Source organism: Pristiophorus japonicus, chromosome 9 (genome assembly GCF_044704955.1).
Source record: "Pristiophorus japonicus isolate sPriJap1 chromosome 9, sPriJap1.hap1, whole genome shotgun sequence".
Lineage (NCBI taxonomy): Eukaryota > Metazoa > Chordata > Chondrichthyes > Pristiophoridae > Pristiophorus > Pristiophorus japonicus.
Window position 1 is genome coordinate 199,772,904 of NC_091985.1, and position 22,705 is coordinate 199,795,608.

The following is a 22,705-nucleotide window of genomic DNA, read 5'->3' on the forward strand; positions in this document are numbered from 1 at the left end:
CAGGTGTGTGTGGGGTTTCACAGTGTGTCAGGATCCTGCCAGGTGTGTATGGGGTTTCACAGTGTATCAGGATCCTGCCAGGTGTGTATGGGGTTTCACAGTGTATCAGGATCCTGCCAGGTGTGTACGGGGTTTCACAGTGTTTCAGGATCCTGCCAGGTGTGTATGGGGTTTCACAGTGTATCAGGATCCAGCCAGGTGTGTGTGGGGTTTCACAGTGTGTCAGGATCCTGCCAGGTGTGTATGGGGTTTCACAGTGTATCAGGATCCAGCCAGGTGTGTGTGGGGTTTCACAGTGTATCAGGATCCTGCCAGGTGTGTACGGGGTTTCACAGTGTTTCAGGATCCTGCCAGGTGTGTATGGGGTTTCACAGTGTATCAGGATCCTGCCAGGTGTGTACGGGGTTTCACTGTATATCAGGATCCTGCCAGGTATGTAAGGGGTTTCACAGTGTTTCAGGATCCTGCCAGGTGTGTACGGGGTTTCACTGTATATCAGGATCCTGCCAGGTGTGTATGGGGTTTCACAGTGTTTCAGGATCCTGCCAGGTGTGTACGGGGTTTCACAGTGTTTCAGGATCCTGCCAGGTGTGTATGGGGTTTCACAGTGTATCAGGATCCTGCCAGGTGTGTATGGGGTTTCACAGTGTATCAAGGATCCTGCCAGGTGTGTATGGGGTTTCACAGTGTTTCAGGATCCTGCCAGGTATGTATGGGGTTTCACAGTGTTTCAGGATCCTGCCAGGTGTGTATGGGGTTTCACAGTGTATCAGGATCCTGCCAGGTGTGTACGGGGTTTCACAGTGTTTCAGGATCCTGCCAGGTGTGTATGGGGTTTCACAGTGTATCAGGATCCAGCCAGGTGTGTGTGGGGTTTCACAGTGTGTCAGGATCCTGCCAGGTGTGTATGGGGTTTCACAGTGTATCAGGATCCAGCCAGGTGTGTGTGGGGTTTCACAGTGTATCAGGATCCTGCCAGGTGTGTACGGGGTTTCACAGTGTTTCAGGATCCTGCCAGGTGTGTATGGGGTTTCACAGTGTATCAGGATCCTGCCAGGTGTGTACGGGGTTTCACAGTGTTTCAGGATCCTGCCAGGTGTGTATGGGGTTTCACAGTGTATCAGGATCCAGCCAGGTGTGTATCAGGTTTCACAGTGTGTCAGGATCCTGCCAGGTGTGTATGGGGTTTCACAGTGTTTCAGGATCCTGCCAGGTGTGTATGGGGTTTCACAGTGTGTCAGGATCCTGCCAGGTGTGTATGGGGTTTCACTGTATATCAGGATCCTGCCAGGTGTGTACGGGGTTTCACTGTATATCAGGATCCTGCCAGGTGTGTACGGGGTTTCACTGTATATCAGGATCCTGCCAGGTGTGTATGGGGTTTCACAGTGTATCAGGATCGTGCCAGGTGTGTATGGGGTTTCACAGTGTTTCAGGATCCTGCCAGGTGTGTACGGGGTTTCACTGTATATCAGGATCCTGCCAGGTGTGTACGGGGTTTCACTGTATATCAGGATCCTGCCAGGTGTGTATGGGGTTTCACAGTGTATCAGGATCCAGCTAAATGTAGACGATGTGCAACTAGATTAACTGGAGCAGACACCACTTGCAAAATTACAAATAATTCAAAAATCTGAGTTAATTGTAAATTGCATCTACGCAGAACTTTTGAGGTTTAATAAGGAAAGTTCAATCCTGTTTACTGAACCCTTTGAACTCCTGATTCCCAGATTCTGACAATCTCTAAACAAACGGAACAGTCAAACATTCTGATTCTCAGAAGTGAAATATACGGTTTGAAATCTTCATTTCATCACTTACCTTCCAGGTGACTGGGTACTTCAGAAATACCTCGTGCGATGTTCATGTAATCAGATGGATCAGAACCTGTTGAAATCAATTAACTTTCATGAAGTCAGATCTGTGTAATATTATAGTAAAATCTGCAGTATTTCAATCTGAATTCAGTGGGTGATTTTACCGTACCAAGTTCCTGTATTTCTTTCAGTATTTTGTCCAGCTTTGGTACCCCATGGCGCATATTCACAAAGGATTTCCACATCACCCTTCGGGCCTCAGAGCCTTTCTCCATCACCAGATTGAGGAGAAGTTTGGAACTGTCCGCCCAGTTTCCCTTCTCCACGAGCTCAGTGACTTTCTGTAATGAATAATAATGAATATATTGAGGAGCGGAGTGAAAGACAAACACATGTGACAGAGTCTGTGGCTCTCGTATTGGACCGTTCAGCCACCAAAGAACTCACTTCCGGAGTGGAAGCAAGTCTTCCTCGATTCCGAGGGACAGCCTATGAAGATGATGATGAAAGTCAAACACTGAGAATGAGAAGGAAAGGATCTGCTCAGTGATGGGATCTCCCAGTTGTTTTGAACACAAAGTAATCACTGGGTCAGGTACTGATCCATTCTGAACATGGGCTGACTATTCTGTAAATATCTTGATTCAGCCACTAACGAGAAATAAATGTGATGGAACTAAAATAGAAATCAGAAACACTGATGTCAGAGTGTGAAGGATTACTGAGAATCCGCTGTACTTTTAACGTGATTAGTTTTCTCCGTCCCTCAGTGTCCAACATGACACCAGATTCCTGACTCACTGGTTTCTCACTGTTACTTCCTGCTGTCACACTTTGTGATTTACTGAGAAATAAAACAGCTACGAATCAGAACTCACAGGGCCAGGAAGGGATGATTCTGAAGTGAGGTAAGCAGCTAGAAAACTGTCTGAGAAATTACCAACGACTAATTGGAACAACCATTGTTGATTTATCAGTTAGGAGAATCAACCAACAATAACAATGATGAAAAATCCAAACAAATCACTTTTCCCCCCTCAGTAATTGAAATGTTTGACACCCAATGTTTTGCACGAACTGCCAGTCTGAAACCTCGGTCACCGGGAGCACATGTCCACCAATGGGGCTCACGTAGTCAGGACTTCCAGCAACAGTTGACGTTTATATAGCGCCTTTAAGGCAGAAAAACATCAAAAGGCTCGTCACAGAATCGCAATCAGACAACGGACGTCGAGTGGGTTAATGCGCTGGTTATGTCACTGGACGAGATATCCAGTGACCAGAGTTATTGGTGGTTTGTGAATATTAATTCAAATTTCAATTTTAAATATTTGGAAATAAAAAGGTGGGGTCAGGAAAAAGAAACGTCCTGCTGATTACTGCCCACCGCCCTCCCTCAGCAGGTCAGTCAGTACTCCTTCATGTTGAACACCACTTAGTGGAAGCACTGAGAGTAATATAGAAACATAGCAAATAGGTGCACGAGTAGGCCATTCAGCCCTTCGAGCCTGCACCACCATTCAATATGATCAAGGCAACCTCAGTACCCCATTCCTGCTTTCTCGCCATACCCCTTGATCCCTTTAGCCGTAAGGGCCACATCTAACTCCCTTTTAAATATATCTAATGAACTGGCCTCAACAACTTTCTGTGGTGGAGAATTCCATACGTTCACCACTCTCTGGGTGAAGAAGTTTCTCCTCATCTCGGTCCTAAATGGCTTACCCCTTATCCTTAGACTGTCACCCCTGGTTCTGGACTTCCCCAACATCGGGAACATTCTTCCCGCATCTAACCTGTCCAGTCCCGTCAGAATCTTATACGTTTCTATGAGATCCCCTCTCATCCTTCTACATCCTCAAAAAATTCTAAAAGATTTGTCAAGCATGATTTCCCTTTCATAAATCCATGCTAACTTGGACCGATCCTGTCACTGCTTTCCAAATGCGCTGTTATTACATCTTTAATAATTGATTCCAACATTTTCCCCATTACCGATGTCATGCTAACTGGTCTATAATTCCCCGTTTTCTCTCTCCCTCCTTTTTTAAAAAGTGGGGTTACATTAGCTAGCCTCCAATCCATAGGAACTGATTCAGAGTCTATAGAATGTTGGAAAATGACCACCAATGCATCCACTATTTCTTGGGCCACTTCCTCAAGTACTATTAGGCCCTGGGGATTTATCGGCCTTCAATCCCATCAATTTCCCCAGCACAATTTTCCGCCTAATAAGGATTTCCCTCAGTTTCTCTTTCACACTCGACCCTCGGTCCCCTAGTACTTCCGGAAGGTTATTTGTGTCTTCCTTCGTGAAGACAGAACCAAAGTATTTGTTCAATTGGTCTGCCATTTCTTTGTTCCCCATTATAAATTCACCTGAATCCAACTCCAAGGGACCCAGGTTTGTCTTCACTAATCTTTTTCTCTTCACATATCTATAGAAGCTTTTGCAGTCAGTTTTCTTCTCGTACTCTATTTTCCCCCTCTTAATTAAACACTTTGTCCTCCTCTGCCGAATTCTAAATTTCTCCCTGTCCTCAGGTTTGTTGCTTTTTCTGGCCAATTTATATGCCTCTTCCTTGGCTTTAACACTATCCTTAATTTCCCTTGTTAGCCATGGCTGAACCACCTTCCCCATTTTATTTTTACCCCAGACAGGGATGTACAATTACTGAAGTTCATCCATATGATCTTTAAATGTTTACCATTGCCTATCCACCGTCAACCATTTAAGTATCATTTGCCAGTCTATTCTAGCCAATTCACGCCTCAAACCATCGAAGTTACCTTTCCTTAAGTTCAGGACCCTAGTTTCTGAATTAACTGTGTCACTCTCCATCTTAATAAAGAATTCTACCATGTTATGGTCACTCTTCCCCAAAGGGCCTCGCACAACAAGATTGCTAATTAGTCCTTTCTCATTACACAACACCCAGTCTAGGATGGCCAGCTCCTTAGTTGGTTCCTCGACATATCAGTCGAGAAAACCATCCCTAATACACTACAGGGAATCCTCCTCCACCGCACTACCACCAGTTTGGTTCGCCCAATCAATATGTAGATTAAAGTCACCCATGATAACTGCTGTACCTTTATTGCATGCATCCCGAATTTCTTGTTTGATGCTGTCCCCAACCTCACTACTACTCATGTGGAAGCAAGTCATTGTCGACTCCGAGGGACTGCCTATGATGATGATGATGATGAATGGGCAGAGAGACGGAGGTTGGGATGAGACTCGGTGGGATATGAACGGTAATGGGCAGAGAGCAGAAGACTGGGGAATAGACTAGGTGGGATATTAACGGCAATGAGTAGTGAGCAGGTCGGGGTTGGACCAGTTGGAATATTAACGGCAGTGGGTAGTAAACACTTTGGAAGGGCACTTGGTTGCTTCGATTGGCAACTTGTGCAATTGGTAACTGATCGACCATCCATTGCACACCCTGCCCGATATTCATACTCATTTAGTTCCAATACACTAAAGGTAACTAACAGAACATTACAGACTGCTTGACGTAATTTACTGAAGTGCTCTCCCAGGGACTGACACTTCACTGCCCGCATGGTGCCTGCGCGGAATTTAGAATTGACCTCTGGTGATGTACGGGTGAGACAATAAATCTTGCACAGCACCAAGTTTTCAATTTTCAATTATTGGGTCAGTTTCCCTGTTTGGGTCTCATACATTTTAATTCTGTTCGTGAAATGCCTCTTGTTTACTCCATAGATGATTTTTGTCATGTTAAATCCTTAATTTATTTTAGTAGTTTCCAGGTCACTCAACTCCTGACCTTCCCTCTAACTCTGTCTGTTGACTCTGGTCTCTCCTTTTCCCAGTCCCACTAGAAATGTTTCCCTTTGATTTCAGTCCACACAAAAGTTGTACCCGAACCGTTCCCCTGTCCTTTGTACAGCCGCTGACGGATCCGCTGGGCATGATCATCGTTTCAGATTTTCAATATGTGCAGTTTTATCCATTTATTTCCTATTTGGCCTATTTCTCTTCTGTAACTTTATCTGATTGTAAGATCTGATACCCTGCCAGTTCTGTAATAATCCAAACTCATTGTGCCCCTCCCACTCACCCGTTGTTCTTGTCCACTGAAATGCCACTCGTATGTTAACAACGAGCTGACTCCGTCCACCCCTCCTTCCATCGCCTGTTCCAGTCTGTCCCGGTAGAATTTCGTCAACTGGAACAGCTGGTAATCGTTGTAATTTGTCAAGAACTCAGCGATTGCAGAGTTTGGATCTGTGAACACAAATGGAGAAAACAAAACACATTATCCACTTTCATAGAAGAATCAGAATTTTACGGTACAGAAGGAAGACATTCGGCCCATTGTTTCTGTGTCGTCCGAAAAGGAGCAGTCCAGCCTAATCCCACTTTGCGCCTCTTGGACTTTGCAGTTTACGGCACTTCAAGTGCACATCTAAGTACTTATTTTTAAAATGCTAAGAGTGTTTCTGCCTCTACATTTCAGGCAGTGAGTTTCAGTCCCCCACCAACCTCTGGGAGGAATCATTCTCCTCAAGATGCTACAAGGTGATACACTTCATCTTATAACAAACGGCTGAAGCCTTCGATGAGCCACATTATCAAATACCTTCTTAAAACCCATATAGCCGCATGCGCTACATGCCATCGAACCACATAGTCTTGTCTCAAACAAAGCTGTATCAAATTTGTCAAATGCAACTTGTTTACAGCTAATCCATTCCACCATCCCCTCAACATCCCCCCTACCTCTCAATATTCACTACTTCGACCTGGAATTAATGTTTTGTGGAGGTTGCCCATAAATAATGTAGACTAAGCGGTCTCCAGTTACCTGATTGATCCCCTCTTCCTATTTTAACAGAGAGATTGCTTGGGCTCCTTCAATCCACCTGTATAATTTTGATATAAATGATGATTGAAAAATTGTGGTCAGAGTCCCTCCTGGTCCACAGATCCCTGAAGGTAGCAGACCAGATCGATAAGGTGGTTAAGAAGGCATGGAATACAAGAGCAAGGAAGCTGTGCTTGAAATGTATAAAGCACTGGTTAGGCCGCAGCTGGAGTACTGCGTGCAGTTCCGATCACCACATTACAGGAAATTATGTGGAAAGGGTGCAGAGGAGATTTACAAGAATGTTACCTGGACTGGAGAATTTTGACTATGAGGAAAGATTGGAGAGGCCGGGTTTGTTTTGTTTGGAACAGAGGAGGCTGAGGGCCGACCTGATTGAGGTGTATAAAATTAAAAGGGGCCTGGATAGAGTGGATAGGAAGGACCTGTTTCCCTTGGCAGCGGGGTCAACAACCAGGGGAAATATGGAGGAGAGACGAGGGGAAATGTCTTCACCCAGACGATGGTGGTGGTCTGGAACTCACTGCGTGAAAGGGTGGTAGAGGCAGAAACCCTCACCACATTTTAAAAATACTTGGATATGCACTTACAGTAACCTACAGGGCTACGGACCAAGAGCTGGAAAGTGGGATTCGGCTGGATACTCTTGATCGGCCAACACAGACACGATGGGCCGAAATGGCCTCCTTCCGTGTTGTAAATTTCTGTGAATCTATTTCCTCTCTGATGACTCATCCCAGGCAGTTAAAGGAAGTCACTGGGCGCAGTGACTTATCCACCTCGGATATTTTGATCATATCCAAATCCCTCTCTACAGTTATCTCTAACTCTGATCCCACATCCTCCTCAATATAGCAACATTTTTAGAAACCAAAAAGAGAATATTTTTTTACCTCCCAAAAACTTCATCCTCAACAACTAGGTTTCTCCAATATCTCACCTCCACTGCTTACTGACCTGCAAAACCCACCGAGAATTGTGTTATTTATCTTCCTATTAATGAACTGCATTCATATAAAATCTGTTTTCATAAATCCCTGGCACAACTTTGCTAAACCTCTCCACCTCTCTTTCCTCCTTTTTGGCACTCTATTCCATTGAGCAAGCTTTTGGTCACCTGCCCTAATATCTCTCTTTGTGGCTTGGTATCAAATATTATTTGATAACGCTCCTGTGAAGTGCCCTTGGAAGTTTTACTACGTTAAGTGCATTAAATGCAACTTTTCTTGTTGCTTTACTCGCGCTGTCCTAGAATCCTTTATTAAAATGGGCGCCCACAACTATATTTCTCTCGCCTGAAAATGTTGTAACCAGCAACGTCTCGCTTTGAGTCCTGTAAAAACCCAGGCTCTGTCTTGTCGACACTATATCACACCTCTCATGCTTCTGACTTTCCAAATGTGTTGGGAATGATTTGTGGATTCACATAGAATCATATAATGAAACCACACAAACAGCGGCCATTCAGCCATCGTGCCTATGCTAGCTCTTTGATTGAGCTCTCCAGATAGATCCACTCCCCCGCTCTTTCCCCATAGCCGTGTCATTTTTCTCCTATTAAGTATTGTCCCAATTCCCTTTTCGAAAATTACTATTGAATCTGCTCCCACAACCCGCACAGGCAGTGCATTCCAGATCACAACAACTCGCTGTGTAATGCAATGTGTCCTCATGTCACCTCCGGTAATTCTGTACTACTTCCAGAACACTCAATCCGAACTCCAATTTTTGGAAGGTTGAAACATTTACTTTTCTTTTCTTTTGCTTTAATAGAAAGTGACTTCGTCTCTCACTACTTCAAAATGTCCTTCCTTATTTCCTCCTGGTAACTTTTCACTATTCCCTGCTCGTCAATATCCTCCACCTGCTCCACGACGACATGCAGGCCGTGATCCTTACCAACGGATCCATTACAAACCCAATCCACATCCGGACCGAGGTCAAACAGGGCTGTGTCATCGCCCCAACCCTCTTCTCAATCTTCCTCGCTGCCATGCTCCACCTCACAGTCAACAAGCTCCCCGCTGCAGTGGAACTAAACTACAGAACCAATGGGAACCTATTCATAGAAACATAGAAAATAGGTGCAGGAGTAGGCCTTTCGGCCCTTCGCGCCTGCACCACCATTCAATATGATCATGGCTGATCATTCCCTCAGTACCCCTTTCCTGCTTTCTCTCCATACCCCTTGATCCCTTTAGCTGTAAGGGCCATATCTAACTCCCTCTTGAATATATCCAATGAACTGGCATCAACAACTCTCTGCAACAGGGAATTCCACAGGTTAACAACTCTCTGAGTGAAGAAGTTTCTCCTCATCTCAGTCCTAAATGACCTACCCCTTATCCTAAGACTATGACCCCTGGTTCTGGACTTCCCCAACATCGGGAACATTCTTCTCGCATCTAACCTGCCCAGTCCCGTCAGAATCTTATACGTTTCTATGAGATCCCCTCTCATCTTTCTAAACTCCAGTGAATAAAGGCCCACTTGATCCAGTCTCTCCTCATATGACAGTCCAGCCATCCCTGGAATCAGTCTGGTGAACCTTCGCTGTACTCCCTCAATAGCAAGAATGTCCTTCAACAGATTAGGAGACCAAAACTGAACACAATATTCCAGATGAGGCCTCACCAAGGCCCTGTACAATTGCAGTAAGACTTCCCTGCTCCTACACTCAACTCCCTAGCTATGAAGGCCAACATACCCTTTGCCTTCTTCATCGCCTGCTGTACCTGCATGCCCACTTTCAGTGAACCATGACACCCAGGTCTCGTTGCACCTCCCCTTTTCCTAATCTGCCGCCATTCAGATAATATTCTGCCTTCGTGTTTTTGCCCCCAAAATGTATAACCTCACATTTATCCACATTATACTGCATCTGCCATGCATTTGCCCACTCACCTCACCTGTCCAAGTCACCCTGCAGCCTATTAGCGTCCTCCTCACAGCTCACACCGCCACCCAACTTAGTGTCATCCGCAAACTTGGGAGATATTATACTCTATTCCTTCATCTAAATCATTAATGTCCAACCTTCGCCGTCTCCAGGCCAGGTCCAAGACCACCCTAACCTCTGCGGTTGAGCTACAGTACGCGGACGACGCCTGCGTCTGCGCACATACAGAGGCTGAACTCCAGGACATAGTCGACATATTTACTGAGGCATATAAAAGCATGGGCCTTGCGCTAAAAATGCGTAAGACAAAGGTCCTCCACCAGCCTGTCCTCACCGCACAGCACTCCCCCCCCAGTCATCAAGATCCACGGCGCGGCCCTGGACAACGTGGACCATTTCCCATACCTCGGGAGCTTATTATCAACAAGGCAGACATTGATGACGAGATTCAACACCGCCTCCAGTGCACCAGTGCAGCCTTCGGCCGCCTGAGGAAGAGAGTGTTTGAAGACCAGGCCCTCAAATCTGCCACTTAGCTCATGGTCTATAGGGCTGTAGTAATACCCACCCTCCTGTATGGCTGAGAGACATGGACCATGTACAGTAGACACCAAGTCGCTGGAGAAATACCATCAACGATGTCTCCGCAAAATCCTACAAATTGCCTGGCAGGACAGACACACCAGCATTAACGTCCCGACCAGGCCAACATCCCCAGCATTGAAGCACTGACCACACTTGATCAGCTCCGCTGGGCAGGCCACATTGTCCGCATGCCAGACTCGACCCCCAAAGCAAGCGCTCTACTCGGAACTCCTTCACGGCAAATGATCCAAAGGTGGGCAGAGGAAACGCGACAAGGGACACCCTCAAAGCCTCACTGATAAAGTGCAACATCCCCACCGACACCTGGGAGTCCCTGGCGAAAAAATGCCCCGAGTGGAGGAAGTGCATCCAGGAGGGCGCTGAGCACCTCGAGTCTCATCGCCGAGAGCGTGCAGAAATCAAGCGCAGGCAGCGGAAAGAGCATGCAGCAAATCTGTCCCACCCTCCCTTACACTCAACGGCTATCTGTCCCACCTGTGACAGGGACTGGCTCTGGTATTGGACTGCTCAGTCACCTAACAACTCATTTTAAGAGTGAAAGCAAGTCTTCCTCGATTCCGAGGGACTGCCTTGATGATTCCTACTTCTGCTCCAAGTTTCTTGAATTCTAGTCCCAGGTATTTCTCAACCTCCAGTCACATCAGCTGATACCCCCTCATTGCTCGACTCATCTGTTCTGCAGCACCATTTATTTGTCGGTTCAGATCGTGACCTTCCCTTCCTTTTTAATGAACTCACTAGTGCCCCAAGTACGTGAACCTTTCCCTCCTGCTCCAGCCCTGCAGCCTTACATCTTCCTGCGTCGTATTTCCCTTCTCCAGCAGTTCAGTGCATAACAACCCGGAGATCACACCCTTGAGCCCTTGATTTTTCATCTTGTGGCTAGTCATAATATTCCCTCTATAAACTTATTTCTACTGGTGTTTCTGGTTTCGATCATGACTAATTTCTGTTCTCTTTTCCTTCCCCGAGATGGTTCCATTAGCTACAGGATGCTCTTCCTTCTGGCATCAAGGAGGCAACTTACCATTCGTGACCTGCTCAGGGCCCAAGAGTCTGTCTATTCCACTGACTATACAATCTCCCACCACTATCGCTCTCCTATTCCTGTCTCCCACCCCTGTGCCCACTCTGGGTCGCCTCCTGCTCCTTGGTGTCACCCTGTTGCTCAGGAAGACCATCCTCTGAGTCACTGTCTCTAACCACCTCACAGTGCCCAATAGCAGGAATCTATTGGACAGTTGCAGTACTCAGGGGCTCCCTCCACCTGTGACCGCGATGCCCCTCTAGATGGTCACTCACCTCCCTCTTTCTACTCAGCCCCTGTCCCATTCCCTCTTCCTGTGAGAGCTAGGTTCTTGCACGAGATCTGGTCCCTTCGTCAGGACAGAACTTATACCTTAAAGTATTTTGTGAACATACCAGAGTCCATTCTCATTCTTGCTGAAGATGTTGGATCTTCTCCCCTGTTGGGACCTTCAGCCATGGGGGTGGGGGGACCAGACATTCCCAGTCTCTGATGCTCTGTAATAAATATATTAATAGGAGGGTTAGGCAGAAATATTAAAATGAGAAGGAGAACGTTGCCTTGTTAAACATAATATCAATCCCTCCTCCCCCATCAGTACAACAGCGGTTAGCTCTGGGATCGAGCATTTCCCGAGTGTTACGATCAATTCTCCACATCAGGTGTGACACAGACAGCTGCCCAGTGAGATCCAGTGAGTCCTGCTAATCTCCACAACCCAGTTCCAGACGGGCTCCCGTCGGTCGAGAATCCGCACTGGGAGCGCCCATTGGTGAGACTTACTCACACAATGCAGGCCCAAACCAGCCTTATTCCTGAGGTGGAGAACATTCTGCAGGGATATATGGAGCGGGTAATCATTGATGTATTAAATGATCCTTCATTCGGTTTTACAGTTTGGCAGCATTGTATTATTTTTATTCACAGATTTTTATTTTGATATTCAATTATGGTAATTTATGAATACATAGAATCATAGAATGGTTACAGCACAGAATGAGGCTATTCGAACCATCGTGCCAGTGCTGGCCCTCTACAAGATCAATTCAACTGGTCTCACTCCCTTGCCCTTTCTCCGTAGCCCTGCATTTTCTTTCTCTTTGCTACTTATCCAATCCAATAGTTGATAATACGATATCTATCCACATAGCTGAGCATGATTCCTCTGCTCTGTATGAGCAGTGACATTGTGCGTATGTTCATGGAGATGTGTCCTGTTTGGTGCTTCTATTTGAATATATTTACCAGGATTCTCATGGTGTCAGCACCTGAATAATGAGCACTGTAGGTGGTTATGTCATTTATCGCTATTCCACGAACGTATAATGTTATGATGTATAATATTCCACGAGTTACCACCAACGCTAATGTATAATGTTATGATGTATAATATGCCACGAGTTACATAGAAACATAGAAACATAGAAAATAGGTGCAGGAGTAGGCCATTCGGCCCTTCTAGCCTGCACCGCCATTCAATGAGTTCATGGCTGAACATGCAACTTCAGTACCCCATTCCTGCTTTCTCACCATACCCCTTGATTCCCCTAGTAGTAAGGACTTCATCTAACTCCTTTTTGAATATATTTAGTGAATTGGCCTCAACAACTTTCTGTGGTAGAGAATTCCACAGGTTCACCACTCTCTGGGTGAAGAAATTCCTCCTCATCTCGGTCCTAAATGGCTTCCCCCTTATCCTTAGACTGTGTCCCCTGGTTCTGGACTTCCCCAACATTGGGAACATTCTTCCTGCATCTAACCTGTCTAACCCCGTCAGAATTTTAAACGTTTCTATGAGGTCCCCTCTCATTCTTCTGAACTCCAGTGAATACAAGCCCAGTTGATCCAGTCTTTCTTGACAGGTCAGTCCCACCATCACGGGAATCAGTCTGGTGAACCTTCGCTGCACTCCCTCAATAGCAAGAATGTCCTTCCTCAGGTTAGGAGACCAAAACTGTACACAATACTCCAGGTGTGGCCTCACCAAGGCCCTGTACAATTGTAGCAACACCTCCCTGCCCTTGTACTCAAATCCCCTCGCTATGAAGGCCAACATGCCATTTGCTTTCTTAACCGCCTGCTGTACCTGCATGCCAACCTTCAATGACTGATGTACCATGACACCCAGGTCTCTTTGCACCTGCCCTTTTCCTAATCTGTCACCATTCAGATAATAGTCTGTCTCTCTGTTTTTACCACCAAAGTGGATAACCTCACATTTATCCACATTATACTTCATCTGCCATGCATTTGCCCACTCACCTAACCTATCCAAGTCGCTCTGCAGCCTCATAGAATCCTCCTTGCAGCTCACACTGCCACCCAACTTATGTCATCCGCAAATTTGGAGATACTACATTTAATCCCCTCGTCTAAATCATTAATGTACAGTGTAAACAGCTGGGGCCCCAGCACAGAACCTTGCGGTACCCCACTAGTCACTGCCTGCCATTCTGAAAAGTCCCCATTTACTCCTACTCTTTGCTTCCTGTCTGACAACCAGTTCTCAATCCATGTCAGCACACTACCCCCAATCCCATGTGCTTTAACTTTGCACATTAATCTCTTGTGTGGGACCTTGTCGAAAGCCTTCTGAAAGTCCAAATATACCACATCAACTGGTTCTCCCTTGTCCACTCTACTGGAAACATCCTCAAAAAATTCCAGAAGATTTGTCAAGCATGATTTCCCTTTCACAAATCCATACTGACTTGGACCTATCATATTACCTCTTTCCAAATGCACTGCAATGACATCCTTAATAATTGATTCCATCATTTTACCCACTACCGATGTCAGGCTGACCGGTCTGTAATTCCCTGTTTTCTCTCTCCCTCCTTTTTTAAAAAGTGGGGTAACATTGGCTACCCTCCACTCCATAGGAACTGATCCAGAGTCAATGGAATGTTGGAAAATGACTGTCAATGCATCCGCTATTTCCAAGTCCACCTCCTTAAGTACTCTGGGATGCAGTCCATCAGGCCCTGGGGATTTATCGGCCTTCAATCCCATCAATTTCCCCAACACAATTTCCTGACTAATAAGGATTTCCCTCAGTTCCTCCTCCTTACTAGACCCTCTGACCCCTTTTATATCCGGAAGGTTGTTTGTGTCCTCCTCAGTGAATACCGAACCAAAGTACTTGTTCAATTGGTCCGCCATTTCTTTGTTCCCCGTTATGACTTCCCCTGATTCTGACTGCAGGGGACCTACGTTTGTCTTTACTAACCTTTTTCTCTTTACATATCTATAGAAACTTTTGCAATCCGTCTTAATGTTCCCAGCAAGCTTCTTCTCGTACTCCATTTTCCCTGCCCTAATCAAACCCTTTGTCCTCCTCTGTTGAGTTCTAAATTTCTCCCAGTCCCCGGGTTCTCTGCTATTTCTGGCCAATTTGTATGCCACTTCCTTGGCTTTAATGCTATCCCTGATTTCCCTTGATAGCCACGGTTGAGCCACCTTCCCTTTTTTATTTTTACGACAGACAGGAATGTACAATTGTTGTAGTTCATCCATGCGGTCTCTAAATGTCTGCCATTGCCCATCCACAGTCAACCCCTTCAGTATCATTCGCCAATCTATCCTAGCCAATTCACGCCTCATACCTTCAAAGTTACCCTTCTTTAAGTTCTGGACCATGGTCTCTGAATTAACTGTTTCATTCTCCATCCTAATGCAGAATTCCACCATATTATGGTCACTCTTCCCCAAGGGGCCTCGCACAACGAGATTGCTAATTAATCCTCTCTCACACAACACCCAGTCTAAGATGGCCTCCCCCCTAGTTGGTTCCTCGACATATTGGTCTAAAAAACCATCCCTTATGCACTCCAGGAAATCCTCCTCTACCGTGTTGCTTCCAGTTTGGTTAACCCAATCTATGTGCATATTAAAGTCACCCATTATAACTGCTGCACCTTTATTGCACGCACCCCTAATTTCATGTTTGATGCCCTCCCCAACATCACTACTACTGTTTGGAGGTCTGTACACAACTCCCACTAACGTTTTTTGTCCTTTGGTATTCTGCAGCTCTACCCATATAGATTCCACATCATCCAAGCTAATGTCCTTCCTAACTATTGCCTTAATTTGCTCCTTAACCAGCAATGCTACCCCACCTCCTTTTCCTTTTATTCTATCTTTCCTGAATGTTGAATACCCATGGATGTTGAGTTCCCAGCCCTGATCATCCTGGAGCCACGTCCCCGTAATCCCAATCACATCATATTTGTTAACATCTATTTGCACAGTTAATTCATCCACTTTATTGCGGATACTCCTTGCATTAAGACACAAAGCCTTCAGGCTTGTTCTTTTAACACCCTTTGTCCTTTTAGAATTTTGCTGTACAATGGCCCTTTTTGTTCTTTGCCTTGGGTTTCTCTGCCCTCCACTTTTCCTCATCTCCTTTCTGTCTTTTGCTTTTGCCTCCTTTTTGTTTCCCTCTGTCTCCCTGCATTGGTTCCCATCCCCCTGCCATATCAGTTTAAATCCTCCCCAACAGCACTAGCAAACACTCCCCCTAGGACATTGGTTCCGGTCCTGCCCAGGTGCAGACCGTCCGGTTTGTACTGGTCCCACCTCCCCCAGAACCGGTTCCAATGTCCCAGGAATTTGAATCCCTCCCTGTTGCACCACTGCTCAAGCCACGTATTCATCTGCGCTATCCTGCGATTCCTACTCTGACTATCACGTGGCACTGGTAGCAATCCCGAGATTACTACTTTTGAGGTCCTACTTTTTAATTTAGCTCCTAGCTCCTTAAATTCATCCCTCTTTTTACCTATGTCGTTGGTACCAATGTGCACCACGACAACTGGCTGTTCTCCCTTCCTTTTTAGAATAGCCTGCACCCGCTCCGAGACATCCTTGACCCTTGCACCAGGGAGGCAACATACCATCCTGGAGTCTCGGTTGCGGCCGCAGAAACGCAGATCTATTCCCCTCACCATTGAATCCCCAATCACTATTGCTCTCCCACTCTTTTTCCTGCCCTCCTGTGCAGCAGAGCCAGCCACGGTGCCATGAACTTGGCTGCTGCTGCCCTCCCCTGATGAGTCATCCCCCTCAACAGTACCCAAAGCAGTGTATCTGTTTTGCAGGGGGATGACCACAGGGGACTCCTGCACTACCTTCCTTGCACTGCTCTTCCTGTTGGTCTTCCATTCCCTATCTGGCTGTGGACCCTTTCCCTGTGGTACGACCAACTCGCTACACGTGATACTCACGTCATTCTCAGCATCGTGGATGCTCCAGAGTGAATCCACCCTCAGCTCCAACTCCGCAACGCGGTCTGTCAGGAGCTGGAGGCGGATACACTTCCCGCACACGTAATCGTCAGGGACACCGGAAGTGTCCCTGAGTTCCCACATGGTACAGGAGGAGCATAACACCCGACCGAGCTCTCCTGCCATGACTTAACCCTTATATACACTTAAATTGGCAACAACAGTGTTAAAAGTTACTCACTGATATAGAAGAGAAAAAAGAAAAACTACTCACCAATCACCAGCCAATCACTTACCCTCTTGGCTGTGACGTCACCTTTTGATTTCTTTCTACTTCTTTTTTGCCTTCTCCCTGTAGCTGCACAAGTCACACCTTTTATAGGCCTCTCCACGCACCTCCTCTACGCTGCTCCCGACTGCCGCCGACGCTGGGCCCCGGACTCCCTGCTGTGCCTTTTATAGGCCTCTCCACGCACCTCCTCGACGCTGCTCCCGACTGCCGCCGACGCTGGGCCCCAGACTCCCTGCTGTGCCTTTTATAGGCCTCTCCACGCACCTCCTCGACGCTGCTCCTGACTGCCGCCGACGCTGTGCCTTTTATAGGCCTCTCCACGCACCTCCTCGATGCTGCTCCCGACTGCCGCCGACGCTGGGCCCCGGACTCCCTGCTGTGCCTTTTATAGGCCTCTCCACGCACCTCCTCGATGCTGCTCCCGACTGCCGCCGACGCTAATGTATAATGTTATGATGTATAATATCCCACTAGTTACCACCAACACTAATGTATAATGTTATGATGTATAATACCCCACTAGTTACCACCAACACTAATGTATAATGTTATGATGTATAATATCCCACTAGTTACCACCAACACTAATGTATAATGTTATGATATATAATACCCCACTAGTTACCACCAATACTAATGTATAATGTTGTGAATCATGTAACATTTAACATGAGGTGATGCACAACATTTATGTTTTCAATTTCTTTTAGGGTCTTACCATCTCAAAAAACAGCATAAATATACAAGTAGTAAATTTTCCTGCTGTTCACAATCAGAATTCTCCACTTGTGCGCATGTGTCACTTTGTGTGCCCACGTACGTCCTTCCAATCAAACCATCAGTCTATGTCCTTTCCTTTCCCCACTGGGGAAATGTACAAGCAATTCAGGCTTGGATCAATAATTTTTCCACTATAGTTGAAGTTATCTCCAGCATTAATGTATAACCAAGTTTTAGACCTTGTAAGATTCAGTTATCTGCTGTCACTCACACTGACACGAGTATAATAAACACATGACAGCAACAACAATTTGCATTTTCGCAGCTCTTTTAACATCGAAAAACATCTCAAGGCACTTCACAGCAGCCAATTCAGACAGAAGATGAGCCCTTAATAAAGGAACTAGAAGCAGGGGTGGCCAAAAGGTTTGGTCGAAGTTTTAGGATGGGCTTCAAGGAGAGGGAGGTGAAGGGGTTTAGGTGGGGAATTGCTGAGCAGAGAGCCGCGACAACGGAAGGTGCAGCCGCCATATAAAGAACAAGAGGCCAGAGTTCCAGGAACAGAGAGATCTTGGAGATGAGAGCTTGCAGAGCTGGAGGAGGTTAGAGACAGCGAGGGATGGGGCCATGAAGAACACTGAGGTTGTAAACAGTCTGGTTCAATACAAGACATTGCCTGGGATGAGAATGTAATCATTGACGATGGAACAGAATTCACGGTGGAGGCTGAAGACAATGTTTTCAGTCTTCCCAATCAATCTTCCCTCTGAGCTGCATGGCCACAGTAATGTAGCTTATCGAAGACTGGCTGTTGGACAAGCAGCATGAGAAAGCAAAGGCAGTGGAGGGTTGGAGAGAGGTAATGGAGAGGTGGAGCAGAGTGTTGTCAGTGGATATGGGCAAGCTAATCTCTTTTCTTCAAATAATGTCTCCAAGGGGCAGCATGCAGATGAGAAATAGGTTGGGCGAGGGGAGATCCATGGGGGACTCCAGAGGCAACAGCGTGGGAGCGGGAAGAGAAACCCTTGATGAAGGTTCTCTGGTTAAGATATGTGGGTAAAATCAGAACCAAGCGAGGTCAGTCCCACTGAGCTGGAGGAGAGGCGTTGCAGGAGCATGCTGTGCTCCACCGTGTGAAAGACTGCAGAGGTCGAGAAGAACGAGGAGGGATAGTTTACCATGGTCACAGTCATAGCAAGTGTCAATTATGACTTTGTTTATTGCCATTTCAGTGCTGTGGCAGGAGGGGAAACTCAACTGGAGCGATTCAAATGTGGAGTGGTGAGAAAAATGGGCAGATATTCGGCAGGGGACAAAACATTGAGAGGAAATGGCGGCTGAAGATGAAGGTAAACATGGCTAACTCTTAACCCGCGTGTGAAACTGGGCGACTCTCTTTGATCAAACCCCCTCCTCTGAAATAAACAAGTCTCATTTGCGGTTTAATGTTATAGAGCAAGTTAAACACATTTCACTTCTACACAACATTCCACGTGCTCTGGCTGATTGACATAATCTCTTAGTTCTACCGGAGGAGTTTGCTTGTTGCAGGCGACAGGATGAGAGCAACACTTCCGACAGTTTTGTGAACTGAGACTGCTTCAGAAAATGTGGCATTGTTTCTTCTCATTTTACAGCACAATGTATAGCACTGAAATAGGCCATTTGGGGCAACTTTTCCAGGTCAGTGTTTCTGCTCCACACGAGTCTCCTCCCACCCACTGACCCAGATCCACACCGACACCCCACTGACCCAGATCCACACAGAATCCCCACTGACCCAGCCCCGCACCGACACCCCACTGATCCAGATCCACACCGACACCCCACTGATCCAGATCCACACCGACACCCCACTGACACAGATCCACACCGACACCCCACTGACACAGATCCACACCGACACCCCACTGACACAGATCCACACCGACACCCCACTGACCCAGATCCACACCGACACCCCACTGACCCAGATCCACACCGACACCCCACTGACACAGATCCACACCGACACCCCACTGACACAGATCCACACCGACACCCCACTGACACAGATCCACACCGACACCCCACTGACCCAGATCCACACCGAATCCCCACTGACCCAGATCCACACTGACACCCCACTGACCCAGATCCACACCGACACCCAACTGACCCAGATCCACACCGAATCCCCACTGACCCAGATCCACACCGAATCCCCACTGACCCAGCCCCACACCGACGCCCCACACCGACACCCCACTGACCCAGATCCACACCGACACCCCACTGACCCAGATCCACACCGAATCCCCACTGACCCAGCCCCACACCGACACCCCACTGACCCAGATCCACACCGACGCCCCACACCGACACCCCACTGACCCAGATCCACACCGACACCCCACTGACCCAGATCCACACCGAATCCCCACTGACCCAGCCCCACACCGACACCCCACTGACCCAGATCCACACCGACGCCCCACACCGACACCCCACTGACCCAGATCCACACCGACACCCCACTGACCCAGATCCACACCGAATCCCCACTGACCCAGATCCACACCGACATCCCACTGACACAGCCCCGCACCGAATCCCCATTGACACAGCCCCGCACCGACACCCCACTGACCGAGCCCCACACCAATACCCCAACCCCACAACAAAACCCCAGTAAGGGAGCATGAGAGGTGACAGGACGATTTTATTGTAGCAATGTGAAGTTTGATGTGTAACAGGAAGTGAACGTGACAGGAGACGAGGGCAGCAATAAGTGTGACGTTTACAGAAAGTGTGCATTAAAATCTGACTTTTAATACATTATTGGAGAATCTCCATGGCTTTGCTCATGCTTCGACAGATGTGTTGGAAAGTGTTCTCACTGCGTTTGTTGAAGAAACAGGGGTGAATGGCAGGCGGATGTGTACGAATGTTCACTGCAGCGTCCCCAGTGCAGGGTATCATGTGAACAATATTCTCTGCTATAAAAGGAATTCAGACAGGCACTATTAATTTTTTTAAAAAGTGTTATTAAACCATGACAATCATATGTCTCTATACAACCTGCTGTACTATAATGTTATTTTTCTCGTTTAGCAGAAACTATTAAAATGTATTCCCTGTATCCAGAAGATGTTGCTACTACTGGAGTGCTGAATACACAGATATAAATTTGCAGTGAATCGAGGAGAGCTCTGGTAATTGGGGAGGGTAGGGATGAGAGCACCGGGGCAACATGTAATGCAACGTGAGAGTAATGACATAAAGCAGTTAGTAGGCTTATCATGGATATTTCAGTGAGAGTTCATTGAATTTCTTCCTGCAATGCTGCCATGCACTCGGGTTATATTTCTGCCACCTAGGCCCACTCGCAGTTGCGTGGATATCTCCCTGCCACCTGGTGGATAGAAGAAGTCCCGATTGCTGGAGATCTCCTGCAAAACCTCAAAATCAGGGACTGGAAACTGGGAAGCACTTGTGGGGTCTGCTGTGCCGGCCATTGTCCACAATCTCCACATCTTGGCCTACAGCCAAAATGCTCCTCCACATTTAGAGGTGCAGGTTGTCATTTTTTGCCGTCAGCAACCTGCAACATTGACGCCCATCATTCTACATGTTGCCAATGCGCAGTGCAAGTGGCGCTGACAGTCACTTATTTTATTTAACAGAGATGGGCACATTTGAGGCTTTCTCTGCGGCCATGTAATTATGTGTGCATTCAAAGGGCGCTGCCGTTTTGTGCACGAAAAGCAATTTCTATCCCCTTAGCCTTTTTATCTAAAAGTATTCCAGAAATATTAAAGTAGAGGGATAGAGAACAGAAACCAGCATATGCGACAAGTATAGTGTTTCATATCTGTAATCATATAATTTTTTTTTGCCGGTCAGAAAGTGAATGGGCAAAGTTTTTCAGTAGTGGTTGAAATGTTCCGAAAGGTTTTATTTCAAGTGAGTTTCATAGCTTCGTTCTACTAACCTGTTTTTTGGTCAATGCTTGGAGTTTTCTCATTTAATAAGTCTCTGGGAGAAGGAGTTGCTTCACACTTACCGGTTCCTGCGGCCTGATCACATTCCCCAGGAGCAGGGCCTTAAATCTGACGTTGTTGAATTACGCTACTTGGTTTACATGAATGAGGCCCATCTCAACTAAATTTATCTGTAAAACGTTTACTTCCGGGTTAGAGCGGAGTATATTAGAATTGACCAGAAAGATCTGGATTTAAAACAATTCCAATGTACCGTTGATACAAAATCAAGAGTCGATACCCTGGACTTGTAAATTCGAAAACTGTGAAAAATATTTCCACTCCGCGTTAATCAGCTTGTGAGTGCCGGTGGGTCAGGGCGGCGGGCCGGTGGGTCAGGGCGGCGGGCCGGTGGGTCAGGGCGGTGTGAGGGTGGGTCAGGGCGGCGGGCCGGTGGGTCAGGGCGGTGTGAGGGTGGGTCAGGGCGGCGGGCCGGTGGGTCAGGGCGGTGTGAGGGTGGGTCAGAGCGGTGTGCGAGACGTGCGGGGAAAATCTGTGTCGACATATTATTCAATTGAACAGTGCTTTATTCTGTTAATTGTTTAGCAGCATGTGATTATTACAACGGTAAATCTTTTGAAATTAAATACAAGACAACATGGCGCTAATTCTCGTGCAAAGAGGGATATCCAATCCACTGTCCATTTTACGCTCTCCTGATTTTCTGGTCCATTGATCTCAATGGAGAGCACGGTGCAAGCTGGGCGCCAATTCGATATCCCTATATTACACTATAGACCAAAGTTCAAATAAATAACATAGAAACATAGAAATTAGGTGCAGGAGTAGGCCATTTGGCCCTTCGAGCCTGCACCCCCATTCAATAAGATCATGGCTGATCATGCAACTTCAGTACCCCTTTCCTGTTTTCTCTCCATACCCCCTGATCCCCTTAGCTCTAAGGGCCACATCTAACTCCCTCTTGAATATATCCAACGAACTGGCCTCAACAACTTTCTGCAGTAGAGAATTCCACATGCTCACCACACTCTGAGTGAAGAAGTTTCTCCTCATCTCGGTCCTAAATGGCTTACCCCTTATCCTTAGACTGTGACCCCTGGTTCTGGACTTCCCCAACATTGGGAACATTCTTCCTGCATCTAACCTGTCTAAACCCGTCAGAATTTTATATGTTTCTATGAGGTCCCCTCTCATCCTTCTAAATTCCAGTGAATACAGGCCCAGTCGATCCAGTCTTTCTTCATATGTCACTCCAGCCTTCCCGGGAATCA

The 22,705-nt window shown here is 46.8% G+C and overlaps 1 protein-coding gene across 6 annotated transcripts in view; it reads right to left on the bottom strand.

The window, feature by feature from the left end:
* Positions 1-22,705, bottom strand: part of LOC139273395 (NACHT, LRR and PYD domains-containing protein 3-like) — a 103,133-nt gene that overhangs the window by 43,404 nt on the left and 37,024 nt on the right. For all 6 annotated transcript variants that reach the window (XR_011595098.1, XM_070890264.1, XM_070890260.1 and 3 more), the window contains 4 exons: positions 11,604-11,705; positions 5,909-6,075; positions 1,987-2,158; positions 1,822-1,887 (listed from right to left, as the gene is read on the bottom strand). Coding sequence is in view for 5 of the 6 variants with exons in the window: in XM_070890264.1 (XP_070746365.1) it covers positions 1,822-1,887; positions 1,987-2,158; positions 5,909-6,075; positions 11,604-11,688 (490 nt within the window). In the remaining variant the exon portion in view is untranslated. The remainder of the gene's footprint in view (positions 1-1,821; positions 1,888-1,986; positions 2,159-5,908; positions 6,076-11,603; positions 11,706-22,705) is intronic.